The sequence below is a fragment of the Rhipicephalus sanguineus genome, chromosome 11 (assembly GCF_013339695.2).
Source record: "Rhipicephalus sanguineus isolate Rsan-2018 chromosome 11, BIME_Rsan_1.4, whole genome shotgun sequence".
NCBI classification, from domain to species: Eukaryota; Metazoa; Arthropoda; class Arachnida; order Ixodida; family Ixodidae; genus Rhipicephalus; species Rhipicephalus sanguineus.
Window position 1 is genome coordinate 45,258,081 of NC_051186.1, and position 15,220 is coordinate 45,273,300.

A 15,220-nucleotide genomic window follows, 5' to 3' on the forward strand; every position below is an offset into this window, starting at 1 on the left:
ACTGATGATTTCGTAGCGCCGCTGATTATGTGATGACATGGAGCATTCCCACTGAATTGCTTATTCTTTTCTGGCATAGCGTACACTTTTGTGCACGCAACTTGATTTTGCCAGTTCAGCAGCCGAGAAAAAGCAGCAGACATTGAACTTTTCTTGAATCAAATCGTCTGAATATTCAATGTGTCTTCACTTAACCTCACTGTGCTACATGTTGCTACAGACGATCACTTTGTTGAAGGCACAGCCACATTCGTGCTGTGTTCCAGCAGCTGTCAAAAGAGTAATTTCAATCCTCTCAACATGAATGCAAGCAATAATACACTGTACACGTACTTCAAGCCTGTGATTCAATGCTTTATGCAGAAATGCATCATGACTGGCTGCAAAATATACAGACGTTTAATTACCCTCTAATAATAACGACTGCTTAGAAAATGCACAACTCAACACATTATTGCCTTGTTTTTCTTGCAGTAGAGGGTCCAGTGCTTCAAATAAAGTTGTGGAAATTTGACTCATAGACAGCCCATCATAATTTGCACCTAATGTGGTTATATGGCTTATGCTTGGTAGTGCATTTCATTGCCATAATCGTACAACCCTTCTAGAAACATTTGCGCTGCTGGTGGTACTGGCGAACACGGATATATTAAATCTGAAGGGGATCAAGAAAAAGTTCTATATATAGGTAATTCGATATATAAAATATGTTATATTTCGAAAATATATTCTAGTGTATTTTAAAACTTTTCAATATACACAATAATTTGTTGTATGTGGGTTCAATATATACGGGTTTGACTGTATCACCTGGCACGTTGATTGTTTCTGGCATGCTTAGAAAATGTTCCTACATGCACCTGCATGAAAAGTTTTTGGAATAAGCTGCTGGTGTTTTAGTAAACATGATAGAGCTGGCCAGCTTCTATACCCAGGAGAGCTTTGAAACCTTCTATTAACCAGTTGTTACATTCCTGACTCATTGTTGTAATTTCTTTAGTAGTTATTGTCCACATCTCCTATTTACTGCAACATATCTTGTTCCTCGGTTCGTGGTTCACGAATCCCGCTTCACTCAGTTTGTTGCTCGAAATGTGGAGTGCATCAGCACGCATTTTATTCAGGTTCTTGTTGTTAAACTATATGCGGGAAAAAAAAAAAAGTTTTCAAATGTGATATAGATCTTGCCAGCGTTGTTGCTGTTTTGGTTTCATTCTTATTTATTTTTTCATGCTTGCTCGCCAGAACTCTCAACCGGATGCGAAGACTCAAGCAAGGGAGGCTACTTGGTATCCATATGCGAAGCCGACTGTGCGACTCCAGATCACATACTCGTCGGGGTCGTGGTGTGTACAGTTGCTCTACCTTTTAAAAAATACTCATTCTTGCTCTAGTTGGTGGCCAAGTCAGCTCACGCGAGAAGGAAAGAATGAGAGAGCAAAAGAAACCAGACAAGAACATTGGACTAGTGCTACTGTCTCATCTTGTCCTCTTTTTCCTTTGCGCAGCTGTTTATTTTAATAGCGGAGCTGTTTATGCTCTGAGAAAGTCCGTTAGTTACGAACAAAAGTTATTGTCGTCATGAACCGGCGCATGCTCTCCGCTTCTTCATCTCCTGCTTTGCTCCCAGGATACGTGCGCCGATTTGTCCTGCAATAACTCTGATGCCTGAGAGAACAAGTACAAAGAAAGAGAAAGAAAGGGAAGAAAGACAGAGAAAGAAATAGAGAGAGAACGAGATACAAACAGACACAAAAAAGAGGTAGAAAAAACAGAGCAAGACGGAGAGAGAGAGAAAAGGAGATAAAAAAAGAGGAAGCGAGAAGGCACTTGCACTTACTGTGTTTGTAACGCTGTGAGCAAGTGGGAGCCATCCTGTTCTTTTTCTTCTCAGTCAATGTATTAATTCTCACCCCGCCCTCCCCCGAAAGCTGTCTGCACCAAACATGGTTTTATATTGCTTCCAGGATCAGAAGCATATTACAGGGTTTCTACACCTCATCTGGTATTGCACTGCTTCCGGGATTGCCGCTCTTTTGACTATGCGTTGATATCGTTTGATGACGTCATCACATGACGTCACAAGTTTTGGCAATCTGTGACTTCATGATGTCACATGAGGACGACATCAAGTTGTAATCTCTGATCACGTGTCTGTTTGCATTGTTCTTGGTCACGCCGCTGCTGCAGCCGATGGTCAGTTTTGTTGTTTGATGAAGCTTCAAAGGCTTTTCCCTTAAAATATAACTCTTTACTTGATCCACAAGCATCAGTTTCATACCTGTTTGCTGAAGGGTGTATACTAATTGCTTTTTATACTAATTTCTACTAATTATATAATTTCCATTTATGCCATTATGTTTCACTCAGTACTCGTGCCACAAACAAAAAGCCACAGGCGAATGACAGGTGGGCACTCCTGTGTCTTCCCCATGTCCTTATTTCATGTTCCATAATTAGCGAAACAGAACACGAGAGGCTCCTTGTTTTTCATGCCACATTTGCACTTGCTCCAAGACCTTCGCTTTCGTCCTCGGCCAAACGCGTGTGGTTGCAGGCAGCCCAGCCGACCACGGGAGCTGTTCTTTACGACACATTCGAGGAGAGCGCGTCTTCCTGTGAACTGGAACAGAGGCTCGAAAGTCTTCAGCCAGTCGAGATTGTTTTATCCGAGAAGTGCCACTCCATGTTGGAGAAGACGGTGTGCAACTTTACTAGCTCGAGGTAAGCAGAAACTGGGTTTAAGATTGAGTGCACAGTTCCAAGGTTTACGACAGTGAAACTGTGAACATGGAGATGCCTGCCGTTCCATATGGTCAAAGCACTCTGGTAATCCACTTATGCACTTTTGTGGTGTATGCAATTAGGTATGCCTCAGTATGTGTAATATGCGTGTGTTTGCATTTGTATGTCCCTTTGTGACATGCATTATGATTTACTGTCTATAAATGCATGAAATATGCATAATTTGATGCCAAGGTTCTGAAGACAACATTAAAAGCAAGCTTAAGTGTTAGATAAATTGCAGTGTATACTACAGCAATTAATTGTAGTTACAACAGAAATAATTATCCTGTTATCGGGCAGTGATTTGTGCGACATTTCTTCATAAACTGAATTCAACGACCCACTCAAATTACACGCGATAGTTATATTTGCGGGCAACAAGTATTCCCAAAAAGGTAAAAAAAATATTGTGAAATTTCTCCCAAAACGTCCAACATCTTCACCAAAGCGGTTGTGTGTAGCAAAATACTTCAACCAGAAGTAATATAATGGAACTTAGAGGGCCCCCAAACCACCTCCGATAATTTTTTAACGTTTCAAGTGAACGCGTGCATCAAGGTCAGAATGCCGTCACGATCAACAATGCCAAACACAGCAGCGCTACGAGCTGCGGGTGCCTCACAAATTCCAAAAAACAATCCCTTCTCCTCTCCAGGCCTTTTGGTAATCCTTGGGGTTCGCCATGATGTCAACATTATCGTCTGGTCATGTCATCCACAAAAGTAACCTGTTTGTCTGCACGCAGGTGGATGCACGCGCCGCTTTTCCTCCTCACACAGGGAGAAGGAGCAGGAGGAGAGGCGAGCCGACAAACAGAGCGTAGCGAAGGAAAGAGCGAAACAAGTGGAGGCTGTTTTGGATGTGTAACGAGCGGGGCCCTCTTTTGGGAACGCGTGTAACTCCGTTGTTACGGCACCGCTTTGAAAAATTCTCTCGGGTACGTGTTTGTTGTAGGCTCGTGCACAGCTCCAACACCACTACTAAATTTCGACCTCAGGGCGGTTTAGGGGCCCTTTAAGGCAACAAGAATGCCATTACTACCGTATTTACTCGATTCTAAGCACCCCCTTTTTTTCACGATCGCGATACTAAAAGTGAGGGGGGGTGCTTAGATTCGAGAAATCGAAAAAAATGACCGCACGGCGCAACCCTTTTTCGCGGCTATATTTCAACGAGATGGGTGTGAGAAATCACATTTTATTTCGAAAACAGTAAAAATAAAAAATATAAGTGCTAAAAATAAGTGCAGGCAGTGAACCCACCACTTGTGTCTGCGGTCAGTCACTCTCACTGCCGCTGGAGTCCGTTGCACCACTCGAGTCCGTCGCACCATTTGAGCTGCCGCTCTCGGTGTCCCACAGCAGATCGTCTTCGGTGCCGTCTAAGTTGTTAGTTATAGAACACTTCTTAAACGATTTGACGACAACGTCAACTTTGATCTTCTTCCACGCGTCCGAAATCCACGTAGCTATCGCTGATGGGGACGCTTTCTGCAGCTTTCCCGTTGGCGTTTTTTGCCGGTCGGGGTTCCGGACCCACTCTTCATACTCCTGTCGAAGGTGGGCCTTAAACGGCTTGTTGACCGAGACGTCCAGGGGTTGTAGCACTGGCGTCATGCCCCCTGGAATGACGACCAAGTCGCAGTTGGTCTTTTGCAGCTTGGTCTTTACCTCGGGGGTAAGGTGGCCGCGAAATGCATCTAAAAGAAGCATAGATCGCGTGCCTGAAGGTCCGCCAAGCAGTGCACCCGGGCGCCGCTGCCACACGACTCGGATCCAGTCCTCCATCAGTTCAGCTGTCATCCATCCTTTGTCCTGCACTCGGACGATGACATCTTTCGGGAAGGATTCATTTTTTGGCATATTTTTCCTTTTCAGGATTATGTAGGGGGGAAGCTTGCGGCCGTCGGCTGTGATGCACAGCATCACCGTGACACGTTGCTTCTCGTATCCTGTCGTCTTTACCCTAACTTCCCGGGCTCCTACTTCATTGACAGTGCTTGCTCTCGGCATGTCAAAGAACACTGGCGTCTCATCGGCGTTTCCGATCTGGCCGAGATCGTAGCAGTTTTGTCTGCGAAGATCCATAACGTACTGCTGAAAAGCAATGAGTTTATCCTCAAAGTCACCGGGCAGCTTTTGGCATATGGTTGTCCGGCGCCTCAAAGAAAACCCATTCCTCCTCATCATGCGCTCCACCCAGCCGCGGCTGGCACGAAACACCGCGCGAGGAATCTGCATTCTTTTCGCGATCTCGATCGCTTTCGTCTGGATCGCATCGGCAGTGACAGCGAAGCCCCTCTTTCTTTCGCTGCGGATGTCGGCCCTTGCGCGGTCCCGTGAACTTTTTACGAGTCGCGGCGCCCTTAAAAATCTGGTCCCGCTGCTTCCTCCACCTGATGATGCAGGCTCGATCCACGCCGAATTCCGCTGCAGCACTGTGGTTGCCATTGTCCTCGGCAAACGCGATGGCAGCTCGCTTGAACTTCAAGTTGTAGGAAGCCCTCTTCGCACTCATACTGCCGTTAGGGCTATCAAACGAACAACTGACAAAGCAACTCACGCCGGCACGACGCCCGTCCGCGACTCCGCACCCGCGATGCCAGCGCAACCTGTCCGGACTTGCCGCACTTACCAAGCGCCGCCGACTTCTGTGCCGCCATCTCTTGTCTGAACGTAGCAACACAAGACATGGCTTCCGAGATTGGCGGCGAGAAAGCGCGCATGGCGGCTGCGCCATGCTCGCAGAAAAAAAAGGGAGGGGTGCTTAGATTCGCAAGCAAACTTTTTTCCCAATTTTTTCTAGCGAAGACAGGGGGGGTGCTTAGAATCGGGGGGTGCTTACAATCGCGAAAATACGGTATTTACCATTAGCTCAGCATTTGTGGTCTCTTCCTTGCCAATACTACACAGAAACAGCAAAAGTCAGTCGCGTCTTCAAATGAGGATGCTGTGTCGCAAAGAGATATACACAAACTAAGAATTTCATTGGTTTGAACCTCTTTACTATGCTGGTGTGTGCTGCAAGTACTGGTTTTCGTTCCTTGCTGCTTTTTGTTGCAGTCGTGAAGGGGTCCGCGTGGAGCGGCTCCCGCCGGAATACTTCCAGCTGTCTCCCAGCCTCGACGCTCTGACCGCCTTCTACTCGGCCAACAAGAATTCGTCGAGCATTGCCCAGCTGACAGCAATCCCGCCAGTCATCATCTGCTGCGTTGGCTCGCTCCTCGAATACCTGAAAGCGTTCAAACTGGAGGAAATTCTCAGGGACATGAAGTAAGTGATTCTCAAACTCAAGAACTTTGCTTCTTACTCATCAATCAAACGATCTTCATTGAAAAAATAACCGAAGTTGGGAACATGTTCTGAATAGATGAAATTCTAGCAGGTGTCGGGGAAGCGTAAGATACGAAGGGGATCTGCAACACTTTATTTGAGTCGGCATATTTGCTATCGATCCATTCTTGGGATGTCAAACAACAAAGAGCTAGAGGAATTATGAAAGTCAACGCGTATAAACCCAAGTCATTTGTGAAAGAAATTTCAACACGTGAGCAAAGTCAGGGTTACCCACGACTTCAATTATGTTTCTAGATGCCGCATTTCACTCTCCCATGACATAACAGAGTGCTGTCAATAACAGTGGTGGGTTAGCAGAAGTCTACACTCAGAATACAAGACCGAAGAAGTTAGCTTTGATGAAAGTAGCTAAATTTCACAGCAAGTCGTACTTCAGTAAAATTGCGGTATCGACAAAGCGTTTGTGTCCTGAGAGGCATCCAGCGTGCACGCTTATGCAGTGTGGCTGGCAATGGACGAGTTGCAAAAATTACAAGGCAGCTTTGCTGCATAGCAAAAATTCGTGCACAGTGGCGACGCATCCTGTCCTTGCAACAGTTGTTACACGCAGTGTAGCATTTCACGTGTTTAGACATCTGGACTAGATGGCAGATGTGATGCACATTATGTCCCCCTTCTAGCCCGGCCTTGGCCAAGCCAACGCCTCCACATTGGCCGAATACAGTAGACTCTCGTTAAGCAAAACCTGAAGGAAGCAGCAAAATATGTTCCATTTAACAAAAGTTTCGTTAACTGAGAGATCAGCAGGGTTGCCGACTTTGAGTGCGAAACCAATGATATTAGAAACAGTTGTTCCATTTTAGCAGCAGTTCCATTTAAGAGATTTCCATTGAGTTTTTTGTGCATGAAATGCTACACAGCATGTAACAGTTGTTTCAAGGACGGAAAGCTATCGTGGGAGGTTTTGCATTTGGTCTATGTGCATGCCCATATTGGGACCTGATTCAATTGCTTTCTCTTTTTTCCAGCAATTTTACTCCCATGTCTAGTGGATGTCGCAAAATGGATCTCACGGCGGCGACGCTGCGGAGGTTGGACGTGTTCCGTAACTCGACGGACGGATCTGTAAAGGGCAGCCTGTTTGGCCACTTGGACCATACGTTGACAGCCTTTGGTCGCCGCTTACTTTTCTCATGGATTGGTCAACCATTGGCCGACTTAGAGTGAGTAGCGTGATTGACAAAAAAAAAAATATGTATACGTTTTTGCATGGGTCTTCAAGCTGGACCAGTTGGGTTATACGCATTATGGTCAAAAACCGTGAATGATGGTACGGGAGAGAACGAACTGCACAAAGCACTTTAAGTTGATCGTTCCTTCACCTGTCGTGTTATTCATGCTTTTTCACCATGAGGTGCTATTTTAATTGTTTGATGCTCTGAGCTGCATTGACAGCTGTTTTAGTCCTGTATCTCCAGTTATTTTTGAAAAAGCATTGCCAACTTACCGATTTTTCTGAGTACTCTGTTTAGGAATCAGCATATTAGGAATCAGCATATTAGGTGACCAATGTGTTTAACACAATACTTTTTATTGGAAAACATAAAGAAAAAATTTTGTTTTAGTTTGTGGAAACTTGGCTTTTCTGCATGATTTGCTGTTAGTTTTCCTTGCAGTATTGCAGGGGATAAGGTTATTGTTTGTAGCACATTCTGTGCACGACAAAGAGGACTATACTGAATTTCGTAAGTCAGGTGCAATGTTATGAAAGCTAGCAAGACTTCTTGATGTAGATGCATTCACACCAAGAAATAGTTGAATGATTTTACCACCCCTAATGCGATACTTTTTTCGTTCTGGACTGAGTAATAAATGAAGATGCTTTGTGTCATAGAAATAAACAAACCCCACTATTTATACGGTTACCATGAGTGTGTGATTGATCGCTTAGCATCTCTGTTTTCGTATCGTGTCCGCCCCATTGAATTCCTGTAGCGGGCAGCTAGAGCCATTCGCGGAGGCCATGCTTAGAACGATGAAATCCAAGCGTGAGACGCGCGGACTGGCACATTTTACTGACCGAACTTCTTGCATAGCTTCCACAGCGTTGCACCTTTGTATGAAACGGAGTATGTTTGCATGGTCATCAAATCATCCTTGATGAGGGAAATTATGACAGTATTCCACAGATCACCTCAGCTAGTCCGTGGTCTTGGGAATGCGAAATGTCTCGAGTCTCTTGACCTACTGAGGTCGTCTATAGGAAGTAACGTGCTAAAACATTTGGCAAGCATTTCCAACATGCCAGTGCTGTTTATTTCTTCTTTAAAGGGGCCCTGCAACACTTTTCTAAGTAACCCTCAAAGTGGCTTTATTAAAGGAGTTTATTACCTCATGAATCGAACGCTGCAAAAGTTTTCAGAATCCGTCACGTACGAGCGGAGTTACGTAGATTGGTCTCTGTAATTGCTTTCTCTCTTCTCTCGTCCAAACAAGCGCGCTGGAAGTTAAGCAGGGAGGGATATCACTGGTGAAAGAAGTTACGTCACGTGCGTCATGACCTTGAGCACTTTTTATTTTTTTCTTCAAATGCGCGGCTTACTTTCAGTGTGATCGCGAGCGCGCGCGCACATGGCAGCCTCTTGCGGCGGCCTCGGTAACCATGCAGCCCCAGATGCTCAAAGAAGCCAGTGGCCGTGAATTTGGGTGTATGGCATAATTTCTAGAAAGAACAGGGAACGATTTCTAGCTGACTGAAGTGATGGTAAATTCCAGGCTGCATGCCGCATTATAATGTTTGGCTTGCGTGTTCTCAGGAGCCTCGACTACCAATCGGCAGCATTTTCTGGCCATGCTGAAAAAGTGTTGCAGGGCCTTTTTAACCCCTTAACTGCTTTGGACGAGCAGAGCTCGTTCTGCCCAAACTGTCCCCAAACTGCTTTGGACGAGCAGAGCTCGTCCTAGCGGAATAGGTACTCCCCTCTAGCGTTCAGGACAAGAAGCGCTCTTCTACAGCTTAGATTGCATGTAATCCACCAGATGGCAGCATTTACTTGGCAATTTATTTTTCTCCTGCGGGAAGAGCGCGGTTTTTGTATGAAAAGATGGCTTGCGGTGGCGGTCACCCATGCATAACTGGCTCGTCAACACGAAAAAGAGGCTTATCATTTTCGTCATCTTCTTCGAGTGATGATCATTCGGATACAGATGTTTATCTTGTGTCCGGAAGTGGAGACAGCGAAGGCGGTGAATTGAGCATCTCCTCCGGTGATGATGAAAACAGCTCGGAAGCGAAAATCGCGAGTGCTCGCCAGTAGATCCTGCTTGATGCGGACAATCCTCCTGTGAAGCCTCCTCGCTTTCCATTCTTGGCCATTCCAGGCAAGACTTTCAACTTGTCATTGCCAGATGACCTTATAGAATATATTCAGCAGTTTCTTCAAATGTGCTTCGTTTGCTCTCGGAAGCGAGGAGAAAACGAGAAAAATTGAGAAAGGAAACTCGATTTTGGTGCAGGAGCTGCAACAGGCCCCCTTGCGTTATTCCGTGTTTTGATTTGACTAAGTATGAGGTACAAATATTTTTTTCAACATCAAAAAGCTGCTTTTTAGTACAATCAGATTCGAAATCAGCAATAAAAAAAATAGGCACTTTTGGATGGGAAATTAAAAAAAAAAATAAAGCACTTAAGGGGTTAACATGTCTTCATCGTGTCAGGCTTGTAATATTAGGCACCGTGTGCGCATTTGTGTGCAAGATTTGTTGTTGTCACATGCGACCAGTGGGGGAAAAAAAAAAAAAAAAGAAGTGGGCAATCAGTATTGGTTGAATTCGACCCCTTTCATACTCAAGTTGTGTTCATTAATAAATGCAAGAACAACGCAACAGACTAAAATTAACGAAGAAGACACACACAGCGCTGTGTTGTGTTCTTCGCTAATCCTTGTCGGTTGCGCTGCTCTAAAATTTGCTATTATGTCCTACTAACATGGCCAAGTTTCCACCCTTCATGTGTTCATTAATCTGACTGTATGCCTTTAGCACATTTAAAAATGACTGCATTCGCAGAGAACCCTAACATGCTCCACTACCATGCCATGCTACCATGCACTGATATGACAGATGGCAAAAGAACACTTTAATTTTTAAAATGCATGCTTGGAACCAGTTGTTCAATAGCTCGTGTACCACTTCGAGTTTGTTGTGACTACATTGTGATTAACCGCATGAAAAACAGATACCCAATTATTCTGTAATTATCGTGGCTCGCTGTGATATGTGCAAAGCAATGTGATGTCCTAAACAACTCCGCTTAACTTTCTTGTTATGAGATGTCCAGCACCTTGTAATAAAGTACTTGATACATTCATCAACAGTCCATTTGTACCTGCCATAAAATTCTGATCAACCCTCCCACCCCCACCGCCCACATGAGCAAGTGCCCCCTCTGATTTCACTGCTAATTTCAGGTTTCCACGCCGTTCTGAGAAAGTGGGGTGGCGCTTCCTCAGAATTTTACAGTAAGGGGGATATGGTTGCTGTACTGAAGGAAGAATTGCTCAGAGCATTCTGTTTCCACGCAGGTTGATCAAGGAACGCCAGGAGGCTGTTGCGAACATACTCTCCCTTGGAGCCAACAGCCTCCCTGAACTTAGAAAATTTCTCTCAAGAATGCCTGACGTTCAGCGCGGCCTTTGCGCGATTTTGCACAAGAAGGCAAGCGTCCAGTTTACCCAGTAGTAGCTTGTAATGCACTCTTAAACCAAGAATTTGCGGACATGCTTGCAAGGGCCACATTAGTAGTATCTCCATTTCAACAAGTTAAATAACTTGCTTATGGTTTGGGGACTTGCTTTATTAAGCATAGATTACCAGGATGTATTATTCATGGATTTATTAAGGCAGAAGCCTTAGATGCTTCATCAAATGCACAAACTGACCGTCGGCGTCCTACAGCGTCGGCATCAACATGAGTCATCATCACATGATGACATCATAATATGATGTCATCATGACATCACAAAACGGCAAAATTTGTGACGTCACTGTGATTTCACATGATGACGTCATCACATGACATCAATGCTTGGTTAAAGGTGGACCGATCCTGAATTTTCTATTGGTTTTCAGGATTTATTATTCATGGAGATAGTTTGGCAAAATGTATTTTCGTCGCGACTTTTCAACATTTCATGCCTACTTGCTTTATGGTGAAAAAAAAGCACTTGCTTCTGTGTTGAAATTGTTTTATTTTCTAGTTCAAAATGTACTTGTGGGCTAGTTGGTTGACCATTACAGCATATGGCAGCGCACACCAGGTCAAATGACGAGCAAAAAAACAACAGGACAACACAAGCGCTGAAAAGTGCTTGTGTTGTCCTTTTGTTTTCGTGTTCGTCGTTTCACCTGGTGTGCGCTGCCATATGCCATAAGCTTTTTTTTTTAATTCTGGGCTACTAAGCTCGGGGTGCCCCCCCTTATATGAGTTTATGCAGTAGCTGCATGGCAATGAAAGACTTCATGTCGCTATGACAACGAGTTGATATCGTAGTAACTTTGCTTGGCACAGGTTATTGACATCGTCGCTCCTTCTCGCACTTTTGTGCAGGTGAAGCCGTCTGACCTCGTGGAAATACTCTCCTCTCTGTCCCGGGCACAAAGTCTCTTTTCAGCGCTCTGCACAAATTTTTCGCTCGGCATCACGAGCACCGCGTTGAAAAACTGCTTTGTCAATGTCGCGAGGCTCTTGAGAGACGTTGAAGGCCATCTCGACTGCCTGGACATCAGTTCAGCCAAGTATGTAAGCGCACTCTTGTACGTTGAGAAACATGTGTTGCGGCAAATAAACTTCCTGAAAGCCCTCGAGGTAGAGCAAGGTTCGCGAAAAAGAAACTTTGTCATCGATGCGTTTATAGCACAAATTTGCAGAAGAAATACATACGGATTTCTTAGATAGGAATTACCTAAGAATTTACATATGGAACTACCGTACTTATATGATTGTAAGTCAACTTAACTGTAGGTCCGCCCCCCAGAAATAAGAACATCAGGGCTTATTTCATAACAGAAATTTATTTACATGAGCGATCAACAATTAAAAAAATGTTACGCATGGCTCTTATGGAAGTATCGATTGTGGATGGAAGAACCGCAATTCCAACCAGCAGTGGCACTCCTGACAGCGAACGATGGCTTGATAAAAATTTGGAAAGGAAAAAAAATTTTTTCATCTAAACAAGCATGCGAAATAATGATAACGTCACAAGTAGAGCCAAAGATTAAACGTGATGATGTAACCACACCACAGTGTGTCTGATTTCCCATTTTTCCTGCTGTTACTGGAGGCGCTAGTTTCATTTTCCATTGTAAGTTGACCCCTCTACCCCGCATTTGGAATTTCAATAAAATGGGTCAACCAACAGTCGTGTAAATATGGTACATATGGATTTCTTAAAGACAAATTACATATGGACGGTAATATATAGTCCGGATTTATGAGATACGAATTACATATGGATTTAAATACGGAGTTTTCAGGAAGAAAGCTTCCCACTTGGAGAAAAAATTTGTACCGATGTGGTATTCGACCCCGGGACCAACGCCTTTCCGAGTAGGTGGCTCTACCACATCTGCTCTATTAATAATTGACCCTTGCACTGTTTCTTACCAGCCTTCTAGCTAGCTCAGTTGCTACAGCGACCACCCTCAAAAGGCGACTGTCCCGGCTTTGAATCCCGAACTAGGTGAAATTTTTCCTCACCCAGGGAGCTTTCTTTCTGAAAAATCCGTACGGATTTCCTTTGTAACTCCATGCTATGAATGGGTGGACGACAGCGGTGCACTTTTGAAAAGTGTATTGCCATATAACCCAATGCGTTGCTTCGGAAATTGATGAGAAGTAGTGAATCATGATGCTATGCAGGGGGTTTGACTGCAGTGCTGCCGTGCTCGAAAGTACTATACAATAAAGTGAAGTTATACGTTCGCTTTAACGAATTAGACAAAAAAATAGCAAATTTTCTTGCACGTAACGCTGACCCGCATGTACCGTAACCTGCACGATCAACTACAACACGTGGAAAACTTTCATAAAGATCCCCACATATTGCCTTAAAGGGACACTAAAGAGCAAAACGATTTTTCTCGCATTAGTAAAGTAGTCTTCCACGATGCCAAAAACACCATGCTTGCTGCGAGAAGACGCTTAATAAGCGAGAAAACGCGCAAAAAGAAAATACAGGTGGCGACGCCACCTTGGAATTCCCGCACCATTTGCTGTGACGTCACATATTTTTGACGGCGCCTGCTTGGGCCTACGTAGTTCCTGATCGGTTAAATCAAAGTACATTGTCCTCTGAGGGTGCCAGAGACTTGACATAACGAGTTTGTGGAAATTTCGTCAGGCCAATGGCGCCAAAATACGCTAAATGCTCTTTGAAATCTTTTACGTCACCAATTACAAAGTTCGGCGCGAAATTTAAAAAGGAAACTTTGAACTTAGTTTTCTCCTCTAATAATAAACCTATGGTGGTGAAATAAACTACACAAGAGTTCTCCGAGCACACTTTGTCAATCTAAACCAATTTATTGTTTCTCTTTAGTGTCCCTTTAAAGTTGCCTTCCTTGTATGGCCGTCAAACATTGGCGTGAGGCCACCTTGCACACCGAATTCCGCATGTAGCTTGCACCCCGACACTTCTTTATTTTTTGTGCGGGTTATACGTGGGAAAATGAGGTAAAAGTGGTCTCGGTCGTGTCATTGCAGACGCGACGACATGGCCACACTCTTCAAGGACTTATCCGACTACCCCGACCTTCTGAAGTGCCACAAAGACGTCTCGAACATTGAGAACAAGCTTCTTTCACTCCGGAAGGATATTGCCGTGCAACTCGGAGTTGCCACATTTGACTACAAGATGGTCAATGGACTGCCGGTAACTATCACGGTCCTACTGAGCGATTGAGTGTTTTAGAGTTGCTTCAGATGCCCTTTGTTGTGAAAGAGCGCTGAGAAATGCACACCGGAAATAACACGAGGACAAGCATTGAGTGCCGAGAGAAAAGGTATTCGCATGTACGAGTATATATATACCCTGGAAATTGAGAAAGGAGGAAGGGGAGGCGTGATTGATGATTGATGCGCATGCGTTGAGAAGATAAATATTACCCTTGAGAGGAAAACCGGTAGTGTTAATCTCAGGGGAAAAGCTAAGCTCTTTGTTGAAGAGGGCGATCAATAAGGCACTTTCACGAGAAGGACACTTGTTCGTCACAGAGAATACTACTTAGAAAATTTTCTTCGCTAAAGGCTCCTCGTCTTTGCGCAGAACTCGTGGGTCTTAGAGGGAAGGGGAGTAACCGTATTTGGCACAGTGGATAGTAAAGAATGCCCTGTTGCACGCTTAAATTAAATTTACAGTATATGTAAATAAATAAATAAATAAATAAATCCTATGAAATCTGAATGCAACACATGCCTGATCAGGTGGTTTTGAAATGTGTAACCTTGATGCCTTATGCTTTCATCGTGATCTGTAAAGAAATCTGAGCAGTAGCCACTGTGTCTATAAATACGTCACAGTGAGCACAAAGAGCTGCTAGAGTTTCAAGATGTGCAGTACTTGCATAATGAAATGCAACATCATCTTTTTTTTAGTATAATGACTGCTATTAGCAATTGCTCATGACAACCATGTCATGTCACTGAAAATCTGTATCTTAAAGGCAATGTTGACTCTTATGTAAGTGTTTGAGTCAAAATTATGCTGATATGACTCAAACTGTGGACGCTGGAAACAAAAGTATGTGTATTACGTAGCCCTAAATTTTTACATTTCAGTCCGTGAGTACCGTGCAAAGAAAGGGGCAGGCTGTGTTTGAAGCAACATTACATGATCCGTGCTGTGTGTATTGGTGCAGTATTTGACTCAAATGTTTTTCAGAAAAAGGATTCTGGGGCAACGGTAGGGCCTAGTAGTGCTACCCTTAAGGGGGCACACTGGTCTTAGAGATGAAAAATCATGGAAAAAATCAATTTTCTGAATATAGTATTTTTGTAACATACAGGCATGGCCGCAAGGGCTGACGAAGTTTCTTACATCTTGGATTGATATTTCAGTCCCAACAGCAATTTATAT

General features: G+C 44.1%; 1 protein-coding gene across 2 annotated transcripts in view; it reads left to right on the plus strand.

The window, feature by feature from the left end:
* The window catches only part of LOC119374479 (DNA mismatch repair protein Msh3), a 39,739-nt gene that overhangs the window by 3,071 nt on the left and 21,448 nt on the right, over positions 1-15,220 (plus strand). For both annotated transcript variants that reach the window (XM_049410822.1, XM_037644585.2), the window contains exons 4-10: positions 1,246-1,346; positions 2,558-2,724; positions 5,850-6,059; positions 7,112-7,306; positions 10,667-10,799; positions 11,692-11,879; positions 13,849-14,017. In XM_049410822.1, coding sequence (XP_049266779.1) covers positions 1,246-1,346; positions 2,558-2,724; positions 5,850-6,059; positions 7,112-7,306; positions 10,667-10,799; positions 11,692-11,879; positions 13,849-14,017 — 1,163 coding nt within the window. The remainder of the gene's footprint in view (positions 1-1,245; positions 1,347-2,557; positions 2,725-5,849; positions 6,060-7,111; positions 7,307-10,666; positions 10,800-11,691; positions 11,880-13,848; positions 14,018-15,220) is intronic.